This window comes from Simochromis diagramma, unplaced genomic scaffold (genome assembly GCF_900408965.1).
Source record: "Simochromis diagramma unplaced genomic scaffold, fSimDia1.1 OVJJ01000304.1, whole genome shotgun sequence".
NCBI lineage: Eukaryota > Metazoa > Chordata > Actinopteri > Cichliformes > Cichlidae > Simochromis > Simochromis diagramma.
In genome coordinates this window covers 17,273,819-17,286,632 of record NW_024387030.1, presented here as the reverse complement: position 1 = coordinate 17,286,632, position 12,814 = coordinate 17,273,819, and the positions used below count along the sequence as shown (strand labels likewise).

At 41.3% G+C, this 12,814-nt stretch overlaps 1 protein-coding gene across 4 annotated transcripts in view; it reads left to right on the top strand.

The window, feature by feature from the left end:
* atrn (attractin) overlaps nucleotides 1-12,814 on the top strand; it is a 129,381-nt gene that overhangs the window by 10,578 nt on the left and 105,989 nt on the right. For all 4 annotated transcript variants that reach the window (XM_040042310.1, XM_040042309.1, XM_040042311.1 and 1 more), the window contains exons 2-6: nucleotides 1,352-1,435; nucleotides 5,291-5,404; nucleotides 5,498-5,626; nucleotides 8,772-8,968; nucleotides 11,554-11,722. In XM_040042310.1, the coding sequence (XP_039898244.1) occupies nucleotides 1,352-1,435; nucleotides 5,291-5,404; nucleotides 5,498-5,626; nucleotides 8,772-8,968; nucleotides 11,554-11,722 (693 nt within the window). The remainder of the gene's footprint in view (nucleotides 1-1,351; nucleotides 1,436-5,290; nucleotides 5,405-5,497; nucleotides 5,627-8,771; nucleotides 8,969-11,553; nucleotides 11,723-12,814) is intronic.

Here is a 12,814-nt window from a genome sequence, read left to right as displayed (position 1 = left end):
GTCTGTATGCATCTAAGTGTCCCTTGCGTAATTCATCTCCCGACCGGTGCTGTGTCATGAGACTGCAATTGAATTGGCAATAACAGGCCGTATGCCATACTGTACCATTAGTGCTTGTGCATGCCCCTCATGGTGTTGGCCTCGGACAATAATTTGCTGTCTTTGCTTTGTCTTTGTCCTATTTGTTGCTTGCTCAACCACGGTGCTGCTTGAAGAAGACCGTGTTTAACTGCACACTCTCTGCTTAGTGGCTCTTTTCTAACCTCTTGTTTCATGCAGTCATTTCTAATGAATGCAAAGTTTCAATTAGCAATGCATTTGAAGAAGTAGATCTTAAAAAGCAAATTGAAAAAAATATAAATTGTTGCATCAGTTACATGCATCATTTTCCAGCATCTTTAACAATATGCTTATAACAGGACATCAACTCTTTCCTCTCCGTTGCTCATACCGAGGCTGCTTGCTTGTAATTGCCTGTTAAAGTGATACAGAGCTTTTTTTTTATTTTTTTATTTTTAGCTTCTTTAAAATTCTCCTCCTACAAACAGTTTACTTCCAGAGCATTGTATCTTCACTCACAGTTAAGACCTTCCACGCTAATAATGTTAGAATGTGTGAGTGAGTGAGTATTTGTCTGTGCTGCTGTGAGTGTGTCATGCATGCATGAAACGGACCGACATATGGGATCGATATTGCAAGCCTTACTTACATATTAGTACTGCACTTTTTTTTTTTTTTTAATTGTACCTCTACATATGGTACTTTTCCTATACAAACTTGAATCCCAAGTTGAGAACAAGGCAGCAAAAGGCTGCGAAAGTTGTGTAATAATGCTACAAAACGGAAAAGTTATTTGCAACTAGTTGGCAACAGGATAAAGAAGAGCTGCTAGAGGGATTGAGTCTTAAAAAAAAGATGTAAAGAATAATGTTTTCTCTTGCAAAGAATTAGGATTTTGGACACAAAGCAATCATAAAACGATTATCTGTGAACTATTACCAGGCCCATCCTGAGTCCCTGATGTTAAGTCCACCAGCAAAATGTTCACAGCAAATTCCAAACATGTCAAAGTTATAACAATATAAAAACATCAATCCTCACATTTTAAAAAGACAGAAATGGAAGTAATTGTTTGATAAGCAATCTTCTTTTCAATTGAAGTTTTCCACGAAGTCTTTCAGCTGCAGGTTTTCCTAAGTAATCAAATTCCAGGACAAGCATACAGCTGTTCTAGGAGCTCCGTGAGGCTGTACATGGGCGCAGCCGCGCTTTCAGCTAAATGTCAGCTACTAAAAAGTTACATGTTCACCAGTAACCTTGGACCTCTCTCTCTTTTTCCTGTTCCTTTCAGATTGACGGGGCCCTCTGGTTATCTGACTGACGGTCCAGGAAACTACAAATACAAGACCAAGTGCACCTGGCTCATTGAGGGACAGTAAGTACAGACAACGCCATGGGAAAGCAAGTTCTTCTTCAGAGGCGCCGAATTAATTAGCCCAGAACACATTTGTTCCACGTCCTAAATAGCACTAGCAATAGGAGTACTTTTTCAATTGAAGTTTAACAGCTTTGAATATATTATATCATCCTGGATTTAAAAAAACAAACAAAAAACCATTGGGAAAACTGGCACAATCCTGTTGATCATTAGCTTTTGCCATTAGGGGAAACAGTGGGAACAGTGGGAAGGAACCCTAAAAACGTTGAGACTGATGGGATTAGGATTGTGAAAACTGAGGCCGCAACTCAATATTGCAGGCGGGATTTATAATGATTAGTTTGTGCACAGTATACATTGCAGACTCCTGCTGTGCTCCAGCCCCTGGTAATGTGGATAAAAATGAATGGCAAAGCAAGTGTAAGAAATCCAATAGCCTCCTTTCTCTATCGTTTTAGTCAGCACATCCACGCCACCGAGTATCGATTTAAAGCGACGATTCTTGATTTTTTTTTTTTTTTTTTAATTTATTTTTTGGCTTCGAGCTTATCCAAACTTTAAACCCGCCGCTTGCATTTACATTCCAGGCAGATAGCCAGCACGCTCATTCGGGGGAAGGCGGGGCTAACTAAGAACGAACACGTAAGGCTCAGGAGATCGCGCTTCTGCTCGCCGTGCACATCTTACATAGTTTTGAACTTCTGACCTTCGTTTTCCCGGATGGCTTCTCTAATCACCATGTCACCCTGCCGTCCAGTGTTTCATTACATACTGATGGCTCATTTTATATGCCATCTTGAGACTTTAGCCCATCTTCAACAAGAGGTTAATGTAGTGACATAGGCGCTATATGCGTCACACTGACAAGAATACTGTTGAAGAGGTTTTATGGGCTTCAGATATGCTCTCACTTTGAACCTTCAAAAGCTCCCTCTGCAGCTAAGTGTAGCGAATCCATTTCTAGTGGCTTGAAGTGACTTTATCTCCTGAAAGGCAATGAAATAACTACTAAAATGTGGCTTTGCTCGATGCCTTGCTCAAAGGGGTCCCAGTGCTTCCTACAAAAATAAGGGCTTACATTAGATTAACAATTTACCAGTCACAAGTCCTCTGTACTCGAACCCCAGGGGCTGCTGCCATTCCCCAGTTTGTCTGCTAGGTCATTAAGGAGGAGCCATCGCTTCACTCTAATAAATATAATTATAAAGAGAAAAATGTGACTATTCATAACACATCCTGTATGTCTCAGTTTCTCATCGTAGATGCACTGAATGGGTCTTTGTCTTCTTCCCTCCTCTTTTGAATGATTTCATTTAGCCATGTTTCCCCAAATTTAGAGCAGAGTTTGTTTTGTTTTTTTTGTTTGTTTTTTTTTAAAAGGATCTCATGAATGTCTTCAATCAAACTCAGATTAAGCCAGCTTGTTTTTTCCTGTTTTGCTGAACACTGCCCGTGCATAAAAACACCCGGCCACAGATACTTGGTTTATTCACTGTCTCTGTAGCACACATTGTGCAACAGCGAAACTTGTCTGCCATATAATTCGCTTGATGTAATCGTGTTTTGCTGGTAGACTAAATAACTGGGATGCACGCCGCAGTACGGTTTTTACACTTGATACGGAAAACATAGCCGATTTGTGCAGAACACTGCAATGTGATTCGAATATAAAGGTGTAGTTGGTGGTTGGCCACACACAAACCCTAGTAAAAATGTTGCTGTAGGTGGTGACTGTTTCTACCATATCACCCAGTTAATTATCCACCTTTTATTGTCCTGAAAGTATCATTCCACAAGTTCAGCTGTTGAAGAGTGCAAAGCTAAATGTGACCCAGTCAACAAGGAAATATTTTTTACTGCACATAATAAAACTATGTAAAAATCTAAACACAGCAAAAACCTTACAGTAGGTCCTATCTAATAAAAAATTACACGTTTCCTGGAGAAACTGTTTGTTTCCAAACACAATTAAGTGCAATGGAGTGGAAACGTTGGGGCACCTCTGGTCATTCATGTTCTCTTAGTGTGAAAACCACAGACAGGAGATGATTTCCAGAGGGCTTAAAATTGAAGACTGTGCATTTCGTTAATTGTAAGCAAGATTGATTCTTTATTTCTGTCTTTTACAGTTTTGAATAACAGTGTGCAAAGTTCCCAAAGCGCTACTTCTTCAGGACTTACAGCCATTTTTCTAAGTATTTTAGCTGGCAGAGATTTTCTGTAGCCAGAAGAGTCACATGATTCCTGTTTAGTTAATTTTTGTCTGGTGGCCTTGAATGCACTTCTCTTTTGTTGTCTGGCAACTTTTTTGTTTTTTTATGACATGTAATTCAGGACACTGTGAGAGGCGTGCCAAAACCTTCAGCTTGTGCTTGTTAAGTAGTCCATTCGAGGTTTTTGATGCATTTAAGATTATAATGCTGCTGTTACCCTGTTTTTTTTTTTTTTTTTATCTTTAGCGATTTTACATTTGGTATGGTGATGCTGTGATTTTTAGAGGCTAGCCTCAACACAAACCCATAGTTATCTTGCAATGGGATCACAGCACTGAGAATAGTAATGCTGCATGCTTCTTTAAACATAATGCAGGTACAAAGCTCTTTAACTGGACACGCCACAGGCCTCGTTACCACCAGCGTTTGTGTGCGTGCCATTCTGTCTGTCTGTAAACACGATAGCTTAGCTTTTTGGGTGAATTCTGTGAAAACTTTGTAAGCATGTAGAGCTCATGTTACCAGTCTATTCAAATATGGCTCACATCCACCAAGGGCAAATTATTGATGTATTGGTCAAAAATTAACATGAACTATGATTCTTACACGCGAGTCTGTGTGTGTGTGATTGAGCGTGTATTTATATCTTTGTGGGGACCAAAAGTTGGAAGTTCACTATACTTGTGGGGACCAACACCCCTTATGGGGACCAAAATCCAGGTCCCCACTAGTTTGAAGGCATTTTTGAGACTCAAAATGTGGTTTTAGTGTCAGGGTTACAATTGGGTTATTGTTAGGTTTAAGGGTTAGGGTAATATAGAAAGCATTGTATAAAGATTTGACCTCTTCTCGACTTCTCCTTCAAGGTCAAAGTGAAAATAATGGAATGTAGAACTCTTTAAAACCACGTTTTGTATTGACACCATATAGGCATACAGGGCCGATATATGGGAATTAAATATCCTGTTACTTTGGACTTCTGACCTCTTCTACAAGTTCAAATAAAGGTCAAACGTCTTATCTTCAAAACTGCTTTAATGCTGCTGCCTTTGTTTAGATTGGCAACATTTAGGAAGTGATACTGATATATGGGGATTATAAATATAATATTATAGTTTGGATCCAAATATCACCTCAAGATGGGTTCGATCTTTAAAGAAAGTATTTTTAAGACAAAGAGAATGAGCTGCCTCGTTAGTTAGAACTATACTGTGGTATAATATTATATAATGGGCTGAAATAATTCATGCCCAGTTATTTGCAGATTTGCAGACCTCTTATCCATTACCTCCTTCACCTACAGTAAACATCTGTCATGCTGTACTTATCTGATTTTTACTGCACTGCAAACTTAAAGTACATTTTTAAAAGAACAAAGAAAACCAGATGAATATGTAAAAGGTAAAAAAATTCTGCCCAGAGAGTGAGCTTCCTTGGCGAAGGTTTGCGCTCAGACAAGTTTGGATCTGCTAACCTAAAAATCTTGCGAGCAGTTCCCGACCTCTGCTCAAAGAAATGGATATCTGAAAAAGACCGGCTATCTGTTCAGGCTTGTATGTCTGGTCTGTCTTCGACTGCTCGGCATAAGGTTTGACATGTATGTAGCTGTGAGGTCTGAGAACTTGTCTGTTTTTTACAGGCCCAACACCATTCTGCGATTACGGTTCAACCACTTTGCTACTGAATGCAGCTGGGACCACCTCTACGTGTACGACGGCGACTCCATCTATGCGCCCCTTCTGGCGGCTTTCAGGTAAAGCTTCAAATATGTGACAGGCTTGGAACACGCTTGAGTATAAATGGTAATAAAAACACCTTAAACTCTTCTTTTGGGTTATTATTGTAGCGGTCTGATTGTTCCTGAGCGATATGGGAACGAGACCGTCCCGGAGGTGGTGTCTCAATCTGGCTACGCCCTGTTGCACTTCTTCAGCGATGCTGCCTACAACCTGACCGGCTTCAACATTTCCTACCGGTGAGAGAATCTCTGAAAAAACAAAGTACCACATCCTGCATTTTCTTATTTATTTTTAAACAAACAAGGATTCGGCTTTCGCTTCAGGGAAGTCGAGGTTTCTCCGCTGACTGGCCAGACCACAAAACAAATACAGAAACTAGATGTGTTGTTGGCTTCGTCTGTCATTTTTTTTTTTCTTCTTCTTCATATTTGATATTTTAGCTGGAGTGGCAGCTCCCGCATATCGACTTGTTCATAATCCTCTGAGCTGACTGTGCAGTCCTGTCATGCCTCAGGGTTTGCAACTCTCGGGGTCCGCAAATGCGTTCGTGTTGTCAGTCACTCGATAGAAAGTATCTACTAAATGACAAATGCCTGGATACTGAGCCCTGACAGGAGAGCCTCTGTGCAAATCATTTCTGTTTCACTGGCTGAGATTAATTTAGGTGAAGGGCCCACTTCACACCCTTCCTTGGGACACGATGACGCATACAAACCTCTCACTCGCTACATGATTCAGCCGGTGTGCTGGCACGATTGGTGGAGAGCATTTTAGCGGAGGATCATGTCAGGTTACTGCCGTCCATTTGCTGCAGTGTGTTGTTGCAGCATCAGTACTCCTGTTATTGTTCAGACACACTGTGGCACTTTTGCTGTCTTTTTGTTTGTGTAACGAATATGTGGTTCCTCCCTGCTTTTCAGGGACTGGACGGATAGAGTGGCCATACTAACACGCGTGTTTTTAGCCGCTGAACATCTCATCATGTAATGCAACCATTGATTTTATTTAAGCTTAAGATTTATTATTGGCATTTTAACTTTTTATTAGACTGTTAGACTAGTACAAAGGGTTTACAGGAGGGTGGGAGGAGAGAAATAACACATAGGAACTGCTGTAGGCCTTCAGTGTATGGGTTTCCTGCTCAACCAGGTGAGCTATGGTGGTGCCCATTTGATTTATTTTTCATCTTAAACTGTCTCCATATATGTGGCATTGCAGTCATTTGTCAATTTATAATGAATTTGTTACAAAAAATAAATAAAAGTAATGGAGATAAGTAATTAAAAAGCTTGAATGCCCATTTTTAATCCGCCTAGTTTCCTCTGCTTGTCTAAGCAGAGTCAGATGCGGGATCTCTTGCATGTTTACTTCTTCTTCAGCTGTCTCATAGCTGTCGGTGAGGGTTGGAGCTTGGATTGGCTTGTAAACTGAACTGTTTTCCTCTCAGCTCACCTCTGTGTTCAGCATATCTGCCGGGGACATCAATGCTGATGCAGCACCCTGGCTGACTTTTATATCGTTTATCTTATGCTCTAACTCTGTGTTTGGTTTCCTAGAGTTGCACTAATTTAAGCTGAAAGTACTGCAAATATTATTATACATAAGTAAAAGGAGTGAACTTTTAAGGCCACTCTTTGCCTCTGTCAGTACTTTGGGCCTATGCCAGCAGTTCATTTCACTCCTCTTTAACATGCTTTTAATGGCTCCATTTGGTGTAGTGTAATGATGCTGCTCTTTGCTCTGCAGTCTGGTATCGACGCTGTGTGCAGGTCCAGAGTTGAGTTTCTGTATTACTTATAGTAACTATGCTACATTGCATGATTAAATATTATAACCTGAAATACCTGAGGCAGAGCAGAGGCCAAATGTAATGGGGACACACCTAAAAAGGTTTGATCAACACATCAGCAAACAGCTGATAATGCAGAAAACAAACAGCTGTGACAAAATTATAAAATTAGATTGTGGATCCACGTTCATGACTAACCTTACTCTTTACCCCTTGTTTGACACAAGCCATTACAGATATTCATATTGTGGATGCCTCTGTCTACAAAGCAAAAATCTTCTTATATATGCCTTCTTTGTATTCCAGACAGAAGGTTTAGCATAAGTAACACATCCATATATGGGTTCATCATTACTAAACTTCAAATTTATAAGGGGGGGAAAAAATGCTTTAAACATTGTAAGCTATTGTAAATGGCACAGTAGACCCCTGCTACAGTCGCCATAGCAATGGGACTGATGTTGTGCTGAGGACAGCTGGATGAAAGCAAAGTGCCCCCCTTTCCAACCCCCCCACCTGCAGTCCTTGGTGTCTGGGAGAGGTGGAGGAGCCGAAACATCAAACCATCTGGCACCGCAGGAACATGAAAGAATCACGAGCGCCTTTTGTGTCGTCGCTCTCAACAAGTGTGTTCACAGGAGGAAAGAAACGAATGCCTCTGTGTCCACCTTTGATTGGTAATACTTGTTTGTTTACGCTTAGGACCGAGTCTTCCTGTTTTTATTTATATATATTTTTTATTTTTCTTCAGTTAGTAGAGCAGTGTTTTAAGTAGTGTCTCATTTTGTGATATGGTGTTTGTGCAGGAGCTTGGTGCTTATTTCACTGATCTGCAGCTGTGTTGTACAGATGCATTTAATCTGTTTAAGCCTCTGCTGGCCACACAACACAATGTGGTATCCCTAGGCTTCGGTGTACACCTGTAATGCTTCAAATGAAGACAGATGTTTATCTTATTAAAACTATATTCTCATTCATTATTTGTTAATACACTGGCATGCAGCATGCATACTAATATCCAGTTATAACTGTATACCTCTGCACCACAGGACAGGCATTTGCATCCATTCCTCAGCAGCCAGCTGCCACAGTATGAGATACTTGCTTACTTTTAGTGGATGGAGTGAGTGCTGATTCCTAACTAATTCATATTTTGATGTGACTGAAGAGTTGCCTCAAACTGTCATTGAGCTGTTATAATATAAGGAGCCTGTTTGACATTGAGAGCACTGGTGTTACAGTTCTACTGCAGACTGAGTGTGTTTGCCATCTGCTCTGCAGTGCCTGGGGAAACTTCCTTTACCTCAGCTTCTAGCTCAGTGCTGTTTGAGTGTAGATATCCCTCTGAGATGACTGGCAAGTGTTGAGACAGGTGCTTGACCACCCGATGAGGGAAGGACGATGCCAATAACAATACATTCTTTCTTGAGGGGGGGGGTGTTGCATATTTTAGCTTTAAGCCTGGAGACAGAGGCCACAGAATCAGAAGTAATGCAGTTGCTGAAAGGGTTTCCTGATGTTTTATTCAGGGTTTTTAGATCGAAATTCCAGTTTTTCTCTCTGACTGTTTCCTTCTCTTTCTACCTTCCAAGAGTGAACACCTGTCCTAACAACTGCTCTGGCCACGGAGAGTGTCATGTGGGGAACTCCACTTCTTCTGTGTACTGCGAGTGCGAAAATTACTGGAAGGGGGAAGCCTGTGACATCCCGTACTGCCTGGCTGACTGCGGGGAACCTGAAAGAGGCAGTTGCAAGGACAAGACCTGCGTCTGTACGGCTGGGTGGCAAGGTAGGGCTGGCAGCTGGGCGGGAACACTTTAGCAGATGTGCGATTTCATCTTCACATATGCTTTGCTGGTGTTACTATCCACAGCAAGTTGGCCTCAGCTTTCTCATACAACCCAAATCCTCCCAAGGGACTAAAATAAGCCTTTGACTGGCTATCAACAATGAACAGTGACAATAAACTTAACAGTATGTCCGTCAGGTGTGATCAGGTACCCAGACTGTCACACTTATTTAATAAAAGCGGGAATAACTGTGTTTAGATCTTAATGAACAAATCACAGCAGGATTATTGTTGTTGAGTTCTCTCTTTGGTCACCCAACCCCCCCATTAACTGAAGAAGGCTGGTTTTTGTACAGTCTCGGTATAAATCAACATTTTAAGGAGATATCTAGCCTAAATCGGGGGTGTCAAACATAAGGCCCAGGGGCCAGAATTGACCCAAAGACTCCGGTTCACTGGACAGCTTTGGATATTGAGAAGGACGGATAAAGACTTCCCCCATGGCTGTTCATACTACACCAAAGTAATTAAACTTCTTGGTTAAATACTTAGTAGTATAGTTAGTTAAATACTGAGCTAAACTTCAGACTGTGAGAAAGGAGAGTTTCACTGGTCTGCATGACAGTTGTTTAGCCTGTTATAGGTAATGAAAAGACCGTCTTTGGCCTATATGCTGAGACTTTTAAGGTACCAGTTAATTCTGATTTATGTATTTTTCTAACCTTTTTTTTTTTAACCATATCAGGACTTTGTGTTGATTTCTAAAAGCAAACTCAGTGTAAATTAGAGGAAACCTCAGTGCAGTCGAGCACTGAGCAGCTCCAGCAGAGCAGTTGGAGGTTTAGCAAAGAGAGTGTTTTCTTTCATCCGTCCAGATTTTGCCTGTTTATCTGGTGATTCAAACCGGGTCCTCTTTAAGCTTTAAGCCTCCCGCGCTGTTATTGAGGTTTCTGCAGCCCCCACGGCATCCATCTGCCGTCACCCGATGGACTTGAAATGAACTTTTAGCACGATCAGCTTCCTCATAGTTCTGGTCGAGTCATGACTATTCACTTATTTTATTTGGTCATGACCCGACGCCGCTGTATGCTTTTTGTGCCGGACCATATGGCCCCTCTAACCGCTCTGTTAGTTCTTAAACAGCTCCACTGCGCTGCCTTGCACAAGCAGAGACAACGGCTTAATTTAACCGCAGTTATATCAGCAGCGCAGTGTGCTCACAATCTAATTACCAAAGCTGAGGGAGTTGAGAAACAGACTGGCGTTTTTCTTTAGCCTTTATTACCCTGTCATGGTGTTTTAGCAGAGGAATAGCACTCTTGGTGTACTTTATGCTGCCAGCTTCCAAATTAACTCATTTTCTACACCAGGCAGTGCAAAAAGCAGAGACAGATGCTTGTTTAGTCAAGCCACCCCGGTCTTTAATCTCTCTTTCACAGACTCATAGACTTAAAAAGTAACATGTTTTTAAAGGTGGTAACACCGTGTTTGTTTTTATTTATGGAAATGCCACTGTGGTGTGAAAGTAATGTTGTTATTTAAGCACTGCAGGAAGAGGTTTGAGAATATTAGCTTCTGGGGATTCATTTAGTTGCTGAACAAAAAGCAGAACAAGTAAAGTGACCTTGATTGTCGGAGTGAAGCAGAGAACTTCCTTTCCTGGCACACGATCGCATGTGTAATGTTTTTAGTCCAGCGGTGAACATCCGGTTTGTGCTGTGCGGTAGAGCGATGTGCGCTAAATGGTTGGTAAATGTTTTATTCCGATGAGGATTCATCTCATCGGGTAGGATGGACGGACTGTAGATGAAAAGGGTCATCAAAGAGCCCTCTGACCCGACCGCTGCCTGCAGGATTGACAGGAAAAGGCCAATCTTTGTATTCCTGTCCTGGTCTCTGTTTGCCAGAAAAGTTTTCCCTTCATTCAGGAGCGATTCCGGTTTATGGTGGCTATATTGTTCTCGTCCATAAATAGAGGAAGGCAGCTCTGGCCACAGCCATCTGTCTTTTTAAAGATTTATTTTAGTGAAAACAATGAAGCTTTAATAGTTATGGTTTCCTTAAAGAATAGTCTCCACCATTAGCTAAAGCGTCTGCATCACGTCAGTGTTTTTCTGAACTCCAAAAACTTTATGATCTAGTTTATGGCAGCACGCCTGCTTTAGCCTCTTTCTTGAAAGCTCTGTGACAATCAGGTAGATTGAAGCAGAGGTTTTGGCAAAAAATTAGCAGGTAAGGAGAACTCTTTTAAAGCACAGTCACACTGTTACCGTCAAATAAATAACTAGATGTGAGTAAATGTGGGAAAAATATATTCTTCTGCATGTCCCCAATGTCTTTTCCTTGGCTCTAAATGAATAAAATCCTTGGAAGTTTTATCCTCTTAATGTGAAGACTTTTTCACAAACAAGCAAACAAATTTGTTTTCTGCTTCTTGCTTCATGCTGATTTTATTTTAGTACAGTCATATTTTTTATGTCCCTGTAAAAGTAGAAATTAAAGGAATGACCTGAGTTAACCAAGCCTCCTACATCGGCGAGTTTCCTGTGGAGCCTTAACTCTGTGGTTTTTCCCTCCCCTCTCAGGTCCTGACTGCTCCGTCTCGGTTCCTGCCAATTCCTCTTTTTGGAGCCGAGAGGAGTACACCGAGGCCGGGCTGGCCAGGGCTTCCCACAAGGCTGTAGTTGAGCTGGGCGTCATGTGGGTCATCGGAGGCTACGTCTTTAACGCCTCCGACTATCACATGGTCAAAGCGTAAGTTGACTCCCCCAGCGGACATCTTCACTTTGATTTGTAGGCATTGGCTGCAGCTCTCGTCCAAAAGAGCTGCGAGACACTGGTTCTCCTTGTTGCTATGCGACTGCAGGGTTTGTTCTTTTCAAACACAGTGTCTTTTTTGGAGAATATTTGAGTATTTAAAACTTACGCCCAGTGTACTGAGGGCTAAAGCTGTACTTGGCTGTCAGGAAGAAGCCGCAGGACTTCCTGCCTCCTGAAAATCGACATGAAGAAGAACACAGCTCCGTACAGACAGTGTGTCTTGGACACAGACGGCATGTAATTAAAACCATAAAATTACAGCACTGGCTCAAAGTTATCACCCTGAACTCCACCCAGGACAATCACACACATGCCCTCGGCTCAAGTTTTGGTTTATTAGATTGCCTGTAAGCCAAGGTGTGGTTTTTTTCGTCTTTTTTTCCCCTAAACTTAGGTCATGTGAAACTATAAATGATCATTTTGTCCGCCTTGCACAACCTATTTAATTGAATTAGAACACATATATAATCCCCCTAAGTGTAACCAGTTACCTTGTACCCAGTGTAACAATGCTTTCTTACTGTTATACCTGAACATAAGATCCACTTTGATTGCTGGCCTACTGTCAGGCCTTGGCGATCCAGATATTTGTTATACACTGGTATCTTTCAAAGGTGCCGCAATCTTATTTTAATTATTTATTTATTATGACCCTTGAGTTTCCAAAGCAGAGGTCCTAAAACACTGAACTACCAGGTTGCCTAAACAAGCACACATTCCTCAAATACTGTCGAATTTTGGAGATTTATTAAATCAAAGCACATTAACATGTGAAGACTTGAAGCCTTATGTTTGCTTGCTCATCTAATAGCCTTTACTTTACAGTAAAAGTCCCTTAAAGTGATGTTGTAATTTGGCTCTATATGACATAAAATGATTTGAATTCAACATTTGGTTTCTTCAAAACTCAAAATGTCACGAACCACGTGACAAGATTCCAAACAAATATCGTGGGATTGAATGAAGCGATCAGTTTATATTCCGAAGGCCGTCTTGCTGCGATGCCCTTACGTGCTGCAAAAACAT